Source organism: Giraffa tippelskirchi, chromosome 5 (assembly GCF_054371585.1).
Source record: "Giraffa tippelskirchi isolate mGirTip1 chromosome 5, T2T-mGirTip1v1.2.pri, whole genome shotgun sequence".
In the NCBI taxonomy this organism is placed as follows: domain Eukaryota; kingdom Metazoa; phylum Chordata; class Mammalia; order Artiodactyla; family Giraffidae; genus Giraffa; species Giraffa tippelskirchi.
In genome coordinates this window covers 36,975,898-36,990,302 of record NC_137279.1, presented here as the reverse complement: position 1 = coordinate 36,990,302, position 14,405 = coordinate 36,975,898, and the positions used below count along the sequence as shown (strand labels likewise).

Here is a 14,405-nt window from a genome sequence, read left to right as displayed (position 1 = left end):
CACTTGATGCGAAGAGCTGATTCATTAGAAAAGACCCTGATGCTGGGAAAGATTGAGGGCAGGAGGAGAAGGGGATGGCAGAGGATGAGATATGGTTGGATGGCATCACTGACTCAACGCACATGAGTTTGAGCAAACTCCAGGAGATAGTGAAAGATTGGGAAGCCAAAGAGTCTGACATGACTTAGCAACTGAACACAACCCCAGTATCCTGGATTTCTGGAAGAGGATGAGATGGTTGGATGGCATCACCAACTCAATGGACATGAATCTGAGCAAACTCTGGGAGAAGGTGAAGGACAGGGAAGCCTGGCGTGCTGCAGTCCATGGGGTCACAAAGAGTCGGATACGACTGAGCGACTGAACAACAACAACAAAATTTGACATATTTCATTTATTTGGCTGTGCCAAATAAATAAATACTTTTTAAAAAGAGAAAAAACCAACCGACATTCATGTTGGAACTACACACATTGGCCAATGAAGCCATAGGGAGGTTACACAATATCAAAGAAGCATACTGTTACAATCAACTGGCTATATGGAATTTACAATAAAGAGTTTTATCTATTTTACTATTATTTGTAAGTTTTGTGCTACACAGCCTACGTATTAGTGAAAGGTGTAATACACATATAATATATATGTACACAGGACTGACTATGTAATTCTGGTGCCCAGTGCAAGATAAAAATTCAGGGCCTCTTATTCAAAAATCATTAAGAATTTCAAGACAGAGCATTCTGACCTCACAGGTCACACAGCATGAAGAAAGCCCTGAATACACATACATGCCCTCCTCCCCTCCCAGCTGGTTGTTAATCATTTACAATTCCACAACCCAGCACATACTTGCAATGCTGGCAAAATCTGAATATTCAATGCTGCCAAATCAGACAAGAGGAAGAAGCAGATATATTAAAATCCTGGCTCCATCACTTACATACTCTGTGACCCAATCCCTCTGGACATCAGATTACTCCTGTACAAAGTGGAACAACACAACCTGCCTCATTCATAGAAATGTTCAGGAATAGCAGTAACAGCATTTAGTGACTGTTCTTATGTGTCACATGGTATTTTGTGTGTATGTGTGTGCGTGTGTGAGTCACTCAGCTGTGTCTAACTCTGTGACCCCGTGCACCGTAGCCCACCAGGTTCTCTGTCCATGGAATTCTCCGGGCAAGAATACTGGAGTGGGCTGCCATCCCCTTCTCCAGGTATTTTGGGTACTTTACATGTATTAGCATTTAACCCACACAATACCACCTACAGAGAGATAGGTACATTATAATCCTTCTAGTTTTAAAGATAAGAAAGTAGGTACATAAGTTCTTGCTCATATAGCTCATACAATAAATGCTGGAGCTAAGTTTCAGATTCAGTTAGACTCCAAGATGCTTTTAACCACTATTGTATAGTATCCACCAAAATGTCTGATGCTTTGTAAGTGCTCAATAAATATTAACTATTATTTTAATGTAATGGACAAGAAAACTCTTTGTAACCTGAAAAGAGACCTATAAATGTACTGATGACTACTGCTATAAAACCATCTTTGACTGCTCATTAGAAAACAGGGCCCTACCGTGTCTTAGGAAGACAAAAGTCTCATATATTGCCAGTGGAAATGGAAACTGGTACTTCCCTGATAAGAGATGAATTTGACAATATCTATTGAATTACACAGGCATTTACCCTATGACTCTATAATCACACTTCTGGGCATTATTTTGTATAGAAGCCAGGGAATAAAATTGTACTTACAAAAGCATTCATTGAAGCATCATTAGTAACCACAAGACTTTGAAATTAGGACTTCCCTAATGGTGCAGCGGTTGAGACTCCTACTGCCTACACAGGGGACATGGGTTCTATCCCTGGTCCAGGAAGATTCCACATGCTGCAGGTCAACTAAGTCCAAGTGCCATAACTACTGAGCCCATGTGCCACAACTACTGAAACCCAAGAACCCTAGAGCCCATGCTCTGCAACAAGAGAAGCCACCACAAGGAGAAGCCTGTGTGCTACAAGTAGAGAGCAGCCCCCGTTGCTGCAACTGGAGAAAGCCTGCTCGCAGCAATGAAGACCCAGCACAGCCAAAAAGAAAAAAGAAATGAAAAAGGATTTGAAAATAACACGTGCCCATCAACAGAGAACTGAAAATGTAAATTGTGATATAGTCACATGATGGAATACTACGCAGCTACAACAATAACAAAAGAATGAAGAAGCTTTCTATACACTACAATAGAAAGATCCCCAAGATACTCTAGAATTTTAAAACGTGCATAACAGTGTATGTAGTGTGACAAAAGAGGGAAATAAGAGCATATATTTGTATGTTTTGTATTTACATGAAAAGAAACTAGGGATACATAAGAACTAAGGAAATAAGTAGTGAAGGGGCAGGGGTGGAGTAAGACTTCTAATGATAAATATAATTTTCATTTATTTTGAGATTTGAATAGTGAATGCATTATGCATTCAAAAATATTTAATGACTAAATATAGAGATGTTGAAAACAAGTGAAAAATGTGAAATTCAGAGGAATAATTATTTCACAAAAGAATCAATGTAATGAAAAGATTCTAAACCTAAAGTAGTCATAACTTTCTTTAAAATCTGCCAAAACATTTTGTTAGCCACAGAATACCACCAAACCTCTTTTGTCAATTTAGTACTTCTAGAAACTTACACCTCGTCAACAAACACTTCTTTTATTACACAAGTAATTGAGGGTAATGTGAAAAGAAAAAAGTATGCCTTCCCCAAATTCCATTGCATCTTACTTTTATATTTCCCCATGTGAGCATAGACACATAAGAATTATATTGCATGCAGATTCTTTACCAGCTGACCCACCAGGAAAGCCCAAAATTTTAATAGGTTATATTATATTGTATAACTGTTAACCTTTTTCCTTCTTAGCAAATATTCACCTAATTATGATTATTAATGACTGCACGTATTTTCTTTAATATAAATGCGTCATAGTTTAATAGGACTCCCATTGTGAGATATTTAAATTTTTTCAATGTTGTAATGAACGGTGATTTTTCTAAAAAATGAGACGTAGTCCAATTCCATTTCTGTTATTGATTTTTGAAAGGATTTTTTAAAAAATGATACTGCTTCGAAATTATTTAGTCACGAGCAGCTCATTTAGTTAAAATTTGCCCATAGTATCTGGCGAATGATCCTGGGAGCTAGATAATATTGGGAAAGTTGGTAAATATAACTAAAAATGCTTTCAAATGCGAATTACATTTCACAGAAGAGAAATCATGGATACACTAGTGCTAGTGCGCCGGTTTCGCTCACACACTGCTCTCGAAAATCAAATCTGCGGTCGCGAACCTTCGCCTAATGCCTCGTGGTCCCATCCCGCGGCAGCCAGACAGCGAAACAGGTACCACCACGGCCCAGGTGCAGTGGGGAACTTTAGTAACGATGCACCGGATGTGTGCGTGGAAGTGACTGAGGTCAACTCACGAATGATTGGTTCTCCCGAGAGGACCTAAGCCTCCTTTCTCCTGCCACTGGCCACGGGGTTTGTCTATTTGAACAGTCCCCGCCCCCTGGAGAAGCCGGGTCCCGAAGCCTCACTTCTCCTAAATAATTATTGGCCTGTATTCCTGTCTATCTTCTTCTTATGCCCGTCGATTGGTCTTTAGGGCTAGGAGTACGCCCTCCCTCCCGCCCGGCTTAGAGGACAGCGAGGAAGGCGGGTGGCGGGGACGGGGCCCTGAAGCGGCGGTAGCGGCGGTACCGGCGCTAGCGGCGGCAGCTGAGGCCTTGGCCGAAGCCGCGCGGTGAGTCTGGGGCCTGGCACCGACCCCTCCAAGGCGGCGGAATGTCCAGACCCACGGCCAACCTGGTCCATGGGGGCACCCCGGGAAGCCGTCCGTGTGGGACTTGGGGTCCCCTCAGTGGCCCCATGGAGTTGGGCGCCGCCTGAGCCCTTGACCCTCATCGCACGAGGCTACGCCCACCTTCTCCCGGACCTCCAGGAAACCCCCAAGCCCTTTAGCCTACCGTGCGTCCTGGCTCCACGAAGGCCGGCCCATCAGCTCCTGTATTGCTGGGGCGCCTTTGGGTCTCTGCCCATCAGTCAACCCTTCTTTTGAGCCACCTACACATTGTCCTCGGGGAGGACCAACGTCAGCGTCAGCCCCTTGCCCCCCACTGTGGATGCCTGTCAAGGACCCATTCCCCGGAGCTGAGCTCTGTTCCACCCTGAGTTTCATCCTCTCTGCTTCCCCCGCCCCCATCCCTAGTTTCGGCACCGGACTTTTAACTTCTGTAAGCCCTCGCCAAGACCCTTCGTATATTTAACTTCTAGTATTTTCATTGAATTCTGCCTGGAGCAGATAACCTGTGGGCCTTAGACCTTATGAAGACAGGCTGATTCGTTCCTGAGACTGGAAATTCCTTGGTAGCTTCCCTCCCCCTCATCACAGCCAAGTGCATGCTCTCTGTAGTAGTTTTCTCCTCTGGAATCCTTGGGTTTCCTCAGCCCTAAAGTCTGACACTTCTTTCTGTAGTCTTCTTCTTGACGCTGGAGTATTTAAAAGCTTTTCAGAACCAATTATACTGTTTTTTCTTTTCTCTGAATTTCACAAATTCTTTTAAAAATAAGAAATTTTGAAAGTTTGATTTTCTATTATAACGTGGTCATACCTAGGATAGGTGTATATGTTACTGCCATAGCATCAGTGCAGTGGGCACAGGTTCAGTCCCTGGTCGGGGAAATGAGATCCCACATGCTGCAGGGCAGGACTACAAAATAAAAATAGAAAATAATAAAAAATTTTAAAAATACAGAACTGCGCTGTCCAATACAATAACCATCAGCCATATAAGGCTTGAAATGTGACTAGTCCAAGTTGAGATTGTCCTAACTGTAAAATGCATACTCGATTTTGGCTACTCAGTACAGAAAAAAAGAATGAAAAAATACATCAATAATTTTTTGTATTGATAACATGTTGAAATGATATTTGGGATGTATTGGGATTAAATGTGTTAATTTTTCTTGTTTCTTTCTACCTTTTCTATATGGCTACTAGGAAATTCAAAGTTACATTTGTGGTTCATATTGCTGTTGGTTCATACTGCTGTTATAGAATAATAAACGGTGCCCCTCTTTAAATTTTCCTCAAGGATTGGGGCAGTCTTAGGCATGCTTATTCTCTCTCTCTGCCTCCCCACTCTAGTACCTGACTGTGCCATGTATGTAGTAGTCATAATGATAATGACAGTTAATAACTATTAAGAACTCACTGTGTGCCTGGCACTGTTTTAATCATTTTTTAACATGGGTTAACTCACTTAATCCTCACATCAACCATATGAGTTAGGTACTATTATCCTCTTATTACAGTTGAGGAAACTGTTAAGTATCTTCCTCAAGGTATATAATTTTGGACTGAATTCACACCCAGGTAAGTCTGGCAGCACAGCCCATAATTTGACCTGTGCTACTGTGCTGCCTCTTTTAAACATCAGTCGTCGTTGAGTGGCTCAAGGCACTTTGCATTTTTTTCAGTGAGGTCTCCCAACCTTGTTTGGCTCCCCAGCTTAACTTGGGTATATGAAGATCTCTGTTGAGGAGCTGGGACCATATATAAGTTCATTGCCATAATTTGTTATTCAGAATATTAAAGGAAGCATTTCTCCAAAGAACTTCAGGGCAAGATGCTTGGAACCGGCCCTGCCGCCGCCACTACAGCTGCCACCACGTCCAGCAATGTGAGCGTCCTGCAGCAGTTTGCCAGCGGCCTAAAGAGCCGGAATGAAGAGACCAGGGCCAAAGCTGCCAAGGAGCTCCAGCACTACGTCACCATGGAGCTCCGAGAGGTTCGGGCTGTTGTCATTGGGGCCATTCATCATGGAGTGTTGGGGCTACCTGTACCATCCCTGAATTAGATGCCTCTTGACAGCTAAGTGAGGATTCAGAAAATGCAAAGATTCCATTTCAGAAAGGCGCCCAGTTTCTCATGTCCATAGAATGTGCAGGTTCCTTTGCAGCAGTTACACATTTCTGTGGCATTTCCTGTGGTGTGTTATTTTAAGGGTCAGCATAGAGATGGCTGTTTCTTTTCATTTTTTTCTTTTTCACGCCACATTCCAGACCTTGCACTCTTTCTTCCTGATAACAGTGGTTGGCATGGCTTTGAGGAGTTGGTTGCTTGGGGCTTTCTAAACAGAGACCAGACTTGAGGTCAGGTACAATGTCTTCTTTGTCCTTATACCTCTGGTACTAGGTAGAATCTAGGACGGTGGGTGCCTGCTATTGAGTAAGATAATAAGTATTTGTTAAATAGACCAATGAATTGCTGTACGGTTTAAAACTAGAAATGGGCAGCAGCTGTGTCCCCTTTGGCTTGAACTGTACCTGCCGGCTGCCTCGCAGATCCTAACCTTTGGGAGCCATCCCACCATCAGGGAGACGTTAGCAGCTGTGCTGAGTACATCTTCTTTTGTAGATGAGTCAAGAGGAGTCTACTCGCTTCTATGATCAGCTGAACCATCACATCTTTGAACTGGTGTCCAGCTCAGATGCCAACGAGAGGAAAGGTGGCATTTTGGCCATAGGTAAGGACAGAGTCTCTGGTGAGGTGAGAACTGGAAATAAAGGACTGCTCACCTCTGTGTCCACTGCACCCTGTGTTTGCTTCCTACTGGATACTTAGTTCACATTTGTTTAAGGAATTTTAAGGAGCCTCGTGGCTTTCAGTGTACTTACTCAGCTATTCTAGCAGTAGTCCTGGGACGTAGGCAGAGCAGATATTTTCACATATGGAGTCTCAGAACCATTAAGCAACTTTTCTAGGGCCAGTGCACCAGGGCTGAGACTGGAAGCCTGCTTTCATTCCAGGCTCTGTGTTCTCCGTAGAGCAGTGTGGCATAGCAGGACTCACAGATAGAAAAGTAGAGTTGGGAGGCATTGAATGAAAGGCAGGAACTAGTCATCCATCCTGTGAACTATTATTCAGTCCCAGTTTGTTTTCCTTTTCTTCTTGAGAAAACAAATTGTATTTACTAAAATGAGGTCATTTGCTTTATGTAAGTAGTTCTGGCACAAATGCCAAACCTGTTGGTTGAAATGAAAATTGTTTGCATCCTTACTGTCTGGAGATTGCAGTCTGTACTTCTGAAGGCTTCCTACTTTCCTGGGCAGCCTGTGCCCCCCCCCACCTTTTACCTTCCTGTCTTTTCCAGCCAGCCTCATAGGAGTGGAAGGCGGGAATGCCACTCGAATCGGAAGATTTGCTAACTACCTTCGGAACCTCCTCCCCTCCAATGACCCAGTTGTCATGGAAATGGCATCCAAGGCCATCGGTCGCCTTGCCATGGCAGGGGACACTTTCACCGCTGAGTATGTGGAGTTTGAGGTGAAGCGAGCCCTGGAATGGCTGGGTGCTGACCGCAACGAGGGCCGGAGACATGCGGCTGTGAGTGCCTGGGGAGCAGTGCACTGTGTTGGGATCCTTCACATGATGTGCTCAGGGCCCTGGGAGGCAAAGAGTGAAAGGGGTCACTCCAGGCAGAAGCACTGTGCTTCTTGGCCCTGAGTTCTGTGCTGAATCCCTCTCTCTCCTCACCCTAAGCTCTGTTCCTGAGAAGGAAAATTAACGTTCTCTTTCATTGCTCGAGAGGCAGCCCTGTGTGTGCAGTTCTTACCCTGACCTCTGATTTTCCAGAATCGAAAACACCTCCCCAGAAGGCACCATTCAGCCATAGGAAAGAGGAGAAGCCACAACCCAAGAGGCTTACAAAGCCTCAGACAGCTTCATTATCTGCAGCATCCCTCTGTCAAGGTTCCTCAATATCCTGTGGAATAAGGAAGTTCTGGGCTGCAGAGAGGATCAAGGGAGGTACTCGCTCCCCCTGCGGGAGAGTGGGTCTGCATTCTCCCAGACCTTTCCTGTTTATGTTTTAGTCATTTATCGATTGGTCAGTACACAGTCCAGACTTCCTCTTTCCCCTTGGCTGTTCTGCATTTGAGGGAGTGGTGGCTTCTACCCTCTTCTAGATGCATATTCTCCTCACTCTCCAGGGCTCATCCCTGAAAAAGGCTGATTTGATGGGCTAAGAATCCAGGTTAGGAGATGGGGTAGAGTCTGTCCTTAAGAGACAATCTATGAATCAGTGTGGTGGGAATAGAAGTTTTAGGTGGACCCTTTGCAGTCGCTTCCCTCTTTAGCAGCCACATTATGAGGGAGGGGCCTGCCTCTGGTGCCACTCTCTAACTCTAACTTGGGGCAACCCCCACCCACCTTCCATTTCTCCATGGTCAAATGAAAAAAGTAGCAAGATTAAATATTAAACAGGAACATTCATTCAGTAAAGGTTTATTGAATGCCTACGTATTCCCGGTACATTTTAGGCTATTTATCTATCTATCTATCTACTATCTATTCTAGTGGAGCAGTATACAAAACATCAAACACGGCTGCCCTTTCAGAACTTGTGTCCTGACTTTCCTGTACAAGCATTCTATTTCTAAACACTCTGTGTTAATGGACACTGAGATGTTTGATCACTTTTACTCTCATTCCTAGGTCCCCAGGAATTCTGAGCTACAAGAGTGGGCAAGTGTGCTATTTTCCTAGTGTGTGTTGGCTCTGGCATGAAAAGAGGCTGTGTTCCAGAGAGAACAGAGCTCTCTGATCCAGATGCAAGATCTCTGTGTGCCTTCCCTCCCAGGTCCTGGTGCTCCGTGAGCTGGCCATCAGCGTCCCCACCTTCTTCTTCCAGCAAGTGCAGCCCTTCTTTGACAATATCTTTGTGGCCGTGTGGGACCCCAAACAGGCCATCCGGGAGGGAGCTGTCGCCGCCCTTCGTGCCTGTCTGATCCTCACCACCCAGCGGGAGCCGAAGGAGATGCAGAAGCCACAGTGGTACAGGGTGAGGAGATGGTTCCATTCCAGCCTCCAGCAAAGCACATCGGCCTAGAGTGTCCCTGGGCTTAAAGGGCAGCAGTAGGCCCCTGGCCACAGAGCTAGCGTCTTGTCTACTTTGGTCTCACATGATTTTTTAAGCTCCCTGTGAATTAGTAGTTATTCTGTTGTTTTTCACAGAAGCAAAGATCTGTCCATAGCTACGCCATTATTTTATGCACCACTAAGAATGAGACTGCAGTGCCAGTTACACTCACTGCCTTCTTAACAATTATAAGGCATCTCTTCAGAGATGTTAAAGTAGGGAAAAATGGGTGTCTTTGGAGGAACGAAATGCAATAAATACTGAGAAAATACCAATTCTCCTCTAGTGTTGTGAGTCCTGTGCTGACTGCTGCTGCCAGGAGAACCTACTAAGGCTTGTCCTACACCACGAGCCTTGAACATGGGATTGGATACCTGGGTTCTAGTCTTGGCTGCTCTGTGACCTGGGGCAAGTCACTTAGTTTCTGTTTTTAATCTGCCTCACAGTGGCATTGTGAGAGTTGAAGTTAAATTAGATGAAAGAGCTCAATGAGCTAGTATTGTTGGTGATACCGGCATGAGTCCCTGAGCAGGCATGGTAACCTCAGAACCCCCCACGTAGACAGGCGGGCTGCTTTCTAACTCTGGGCATTGTGTAATGAAGGCATTCTGCATCTCTCTGTAGCACACGTTTGAAGAAGCAGAGAAGGGGTTTGATGAGACCTTGGCCAAGGAGAAGGGCATGAATCGGGATGACCGGATCCATGGAGCCCTGCTGATCCTCAATGAGCTGGTCCGGATCAGCAGCATGGAGGGAGAGGTGAGAAGCCACTTCTGAGGAACAGGGGGGTCAGGGGTTCCAGGCTTCCAACGTGCCTTTCTGAGAGTGAGACGAGGCGAGATTCTCATCCTCACAGAGCTTATATTTTGTAGGGAAACAGGTAATAGACAAAGAAATAAGAGCATTTCAGACAGCAGCCAGATCTATGAAGAAATGGGGTGGAGGGAAATAGGATGGAGGAGGTGACTCCCTCCCTGCAGTGATGCCATTTGAGCTGAGACCACATGACATGGAGGAGCCAGCATAGTGGCCGGCAGGGAGGTTGTCTATGCAGAGACTTGGAGGTGAAGGAGAGTTTGACAAGTTCAAGCAGGAAGGGAAGTGAGGCTGGTGCGCCATGAGTGGGGAGAGGGAGGGCGGGGCCCCACTGGGAGGCTCATAGTTTGTGGTCTGCCCAGGCTCTTATTCTCATCCCAGGGATGATGTGATGGCATGTGTCTCTAACAGTCATTGACTGCTTGTGGGGAAGAGCTTGTGGAGAGGCAAGGAGTAAAGCAGAGAGATGAGTTAGGAGGTGTGTTGGCTCAAAAAGCAGCTACAAAGATGGGTTTAAAAGTACAAGAATTGTATTAGGGAAATAACCTATGAGAGAAAATGAGGAGGGAGCTGGAAGAGGCTGGGAGAACCATCAGGCCTCAGTGTGTGTCTGACCCTGAGTGAACAAGAGCAGGAAAAAGAGTGGGATGGAAGCATCCTAGTCTACCGTGCAGAGCCATCCCGGGGTCCTCGGGCCAGAGCTGGTTGTCAGAGGAGGCCCGCCATAGCATTCTTACTGCGTTCTCTCAGCTGGAAGCAGCCCCTGGAAGGTGTGGCCGTGACACAGACATGGCTTCCACTGACTCTGGCAGTGTAGATGCAGAAGTGGATTCAGTGTCAGTCCACTCATGCTGGATTCAGGGTGTATCTGGGAGGTGGTCTTCCCGTGAGGAGCTGGTTGCTGTGGAATTTCACCCCAGGGCTTCCTGCTTTTGGAGGCCCAGTGACGTTTGTCAGTGGCTGTGTCCTGGATGTAGGCACAGTGTGTGCTGCCGCATGTGAAGCACAGAGTCTAGCCCTGGATCCCCACTCCTCTCTTTACTGTGTGACTTGGGTAAATTATTTCACCCCTTCAGTTTTCTCAGTTTTAACAGGGTCTTATCCACCTCATTGGGCTCCTGTAAGGTTTCTAAATATATGTGAGGTGCTTAGCACAACTCCTGATTCCTAGTGGGCATTGCGTAAATGGTCATCCTCAGAGATTTCTCCACCCAAGTATAACATGGTGCTTTCCACTGTACCCCACGCAGCTCTGGGATCTTCGTTGTCTCCAGAAAAATGGGACAATATCACCTAGCTCATAGGTACTTTGTGACAGTGCTTTGTAAATTATAAAGAACTATACAAATGTAAGGGCTTTCCTGTTGGCTCAGTTGGTAAAGAATTCTCCTGCAGTGCAGGAGACCTGGGTTTCATCCCTGGGTCGGGAAGATCTCCTGGAGAAGGGAATGGCTACACACTCCAGTGTTCTTGCCTGGGAAAATCCCATGGACAGAGAAGCCTACAGTTGATGGGGTTGTAAGAGTCAGACACGACTTAGCAACTAAACCATCACCACCACACAAATATCAAGTATTATAATTTCATAACTTCTTCATTCATTCAACAGAATAGAATGAGCATCTACTTAGGCCAACTATACTGTGTCCTAAGAGCTAGAATAATGCAGCAGTGAATAAACAGTACATACTAGCAAAAGGAGGCAGACAATACACAAATCGATAAAAGTATATATAGTACAGCATATGGTGATATGTGCTGTGGAGAATAGGGCAGAGAAAGGAATGGGGATGCTAGCATGGGTCAAGGATTACATTTTACAATATGATGACATTTGAGCATACCCGTGAAGACGCTAAGAACAAAGCCAAACAAACATCTGGGGATGCCCCTTCCAGACAAGTGGTTCTGTAAGCACAAGGCCCCATGGTAGGAGCGTGCTGCTTTATGAAGGGAGCGAGCTTGCTATTGTGAGCTGAGTGAGAGGAGAGAGGAGTTGGGAGGCAGGGTCCAGGGAATACCTGGGGCAGGAGGGGACTCATCATGTAGGATCTCAGAAGCCCCTGCACATATCATTGGAAATGGATTATACTGGAGGGGCCATGGCTGAGGCCAGGAGTCTAGTCAGGACAGAACTGTAGCATCTCAGCAGAGGACTTGGGCAGCTTGGACCATACTGGGAGCTGTGGTGGTGCCAGGAGGGGCTGGGTTCTAAATTTGGGATTTGGAGGTCGGTGGGAGAGAGACGACTCCTAGTTTGGGGCCTCAGCAACTGGAAGCATAGCATTGCCATTTACTGAGATGGGAGTAATGGGTCTGGGGTGGGAGGTCAGGGGTTTGCTTTTGAACTTGTTAAGTTTAAGATGTGTATTGTGCATCTGAGCGGAGATGTTGAGTAGTTTGGGGGAGAGATCTGAGCAAGAGACAGATTTGGGAGTTGTTGGCATGTGGATGTTATTTTCAGTCATGAGACTAGATGAGAACTCCTCGGTAACTAGGATGGTTGGAGGAGAGATGGGGGCTGAGATCCTGAGGGCAGGAGATGAGGAGGAACCCAGGGAGACCAAGGAGTAGCAGTGGCGGTGGGTGTGGGTGTCAGCAAAACTCAGGGTCCAAGGAGCCAAGTGAATGAAGGGTTTCAAGGAGGAGGAAACACTATGTTGGGTCAGATGCTGCAGACAAGTCAAATAAGATGAGGACTGAGACTGACCACTGGATTTAGTAACGAAAGAGTATTGGTGACCTTGACAAAAATAGTGGACAAGATTTTCTGAAAAATGAAAATATCTGTGAGAAGAGTTTGGAAGTCTGGAAATTAATTGTTCTCTTATCTTTCTCACTGTGGACTGTTGGAGGACGAGTTATTGAGCAGTCCTTTGAATAGGTGAGATGTGTGAGTTCTCAGCCAATCAGCTTATTTCATGGCTCTTACAGAATTCCTAGGCCTCTGAGAATATCACTTGCCTCCGCTGTTTCTTCCTGGGTTTCGGGTGAGAAGAGGGACAGCAGAGCTTCCTTAGCAGGGTGCTGGAGTGGGACTGCCCCTCACCCTCTCAGAGGTCTCTTGCCAAAGCCATCAACAGTCAACTTTCCCACACCAAGGATAGAGTAGGGGTCCTTGGGAGCCAGCCCCTGCTGCTGCTTCATTGTTCAGTAGGTGGTGCTCTTCTGCCTAAATTAGAACAGAATCAGGCCCCCTGCAAGGTCCTGCTGCTGCTGCTGCTAAGTCGCTTCAGTTGTGTCCAACTCTGTGCAACCCCATAGATGGCAGCCCACCAGGCTCCACCGTCCCTGGGATTCTCCAGGCAAGAATACTGGAGTGTGTTGCCATTTCCTTCTCCAGTGCATGAAAGAGAAAAGTGAAACTGAAGTTGCTCAAGGTCCTAGGGAAACCTGAATCCTTGAGAAGAGTGGCCGCCGTCCTCTGTAGAAAGTTACATTTCAGGGTTGGGTGTGTGTTGCTTGTAGACTCCATGGTGCCCAGGTAAATGCCTCTTGTGAGTAAAGGTGACTTTTTCCCCACATATACAGCGCCTGAGAGAAGAAATGGAAGAGATCACACAGCAGCAGTTGGTCCATGATAAGTACTGCAAGGATCTCATGGGATTTGGAACAAAACCCCGTCACATCACCCCTTTCACCAGTTTCCAGGCTGTGCAGCCCCAGCAGTCAAACGCCTTGGTGGGGCTGCTGGGGTACAGCTCTCACCAAGGCCTTATGGGCTTCGGGGCTTCCCCCAGCCCCGCGAAGTCCACGCTGGTGGAGAGTCGCTGCTGCAGGGACTTGATGGAGGAGAAATTTGATCAGGTCAGTGGCAGGAAGCCCGCCCTCTCTTTTCCCAAGCTCCACGCCTCCCCTTCCTTTGCCAACCCTGTGTCCTTCCTGTCTCAGGTGTGCCAGTGGGTGCTGAAGTGCAGGAATAGCAAGAACTCGCTGATCCAAATGACAATCCTAAATTTGTTGCCCCGCTTGGCTGCCTTCCGACCTTCTGCCTTCACAGGTGAGGATGTCCATGGACGTGTCATGTTGTTACCTATCAGGGGTAATTAAACAGAGAAGATGTGATTGTAGAAAGTTACAACTGCTTCTCATCTGAAGCAGTGACTGCTGAGAGGCCAGTCTCTGGTTTCTTAGCCATTTGCAGCGATAGGTAGTTCAGGTTTTCTGTAAATGTAGCAGACACTGGGACAGTCTGAATGGGCAGGCAGAGGCGCTTCTAGAGCCAAGCAAGTTCTCGTGTGGAAGCCAACATGTTCGTTCACGAATGGGCTCCAGACAGACTGAAGGAATGGCAGTTTGGGTTTCTGTGGGGTGCAGCAGCTAGTCTGTGGGGCACTGAGGATCCGATGGTAGTCCTGTATCTGCCCCTGAGTGGGCACCAGGCTGCCTCCTCGCTCACAAGGAGGAAGAACTGGATGCTTTAGGGGCTGGTTTAACGGGTGATAGACTGTGGGTTCCCCCATTCCTGCCTTGTTCCCACTGGTTGCTGTGAATTCCTAGCTCCTGAAACTGGCCCAGCTCGGACAGTGGTTTCTCCCTGAGACCTACCTGGTTCACTTCAGCTGGAAGCATGCTTTTCCTCTCTCATTATAAC

The 14,405-nt window shown here is 46.5% G+C and overlaps 1 protein-coding gene across 7 annotated transcripts in view; it reads left to right on the top strand.

The window, feature by feature from the left end:
* The window catches only part of MTOR (mechanistic target of rapamycin kinase), a 132,416-nt gene that overhangs the window by 2,448 nt on the left and 115,563 nt on the right, over positions 1 to 14,405 (top strand). For 4 of the 7 annotated variants that reach the window (XM_081493289.1, XM_081493284.1, XM_081493290.1 and 1 more), the window contains exons 1-8: positions 3,490 to 3,816; positions 5,688 to 5,863; positions 6,493 to 6,601; positions 7,229 to 7,461; positions 8,717 to 8,917; positions 9,620 to 9,754; positions 13,343 to 13,618; positions 13,703 to 13,811. In XM_081493289.1, coding sequence (XP_081349415.1) covers positions 5,702 to 5,863; positions 6,493 to 6,601; positions 7,229 to 7,461; positions 8,717 to 8,917; positions 9,620 to 9,754; positions 13,343 to 13,618; positions 13,703 to 13,811 — 1,225 coding nt within the window. In that variant the 5' untranslated portion in view covers positions 3,490 to 3,816; positions 5,688 to 5,701. Of the gene's footprint in view, positions 1 to 3,403; positions 3,817 to 5,660; positions 5,864 to 6,492; positions 6,602 to 7,228; positions 7,462 to 8,716; positions 8,918 to 9,619; positions 9,755 to 13,342; positions 13,619 to 13,702; positions 13,812 to 14,405 lie in introns of those variants that run through there. The other 3 variants (XM_081493285.1, XM_081493288.1, XM_081493286.1) reach the window with 2 other exon arrangements.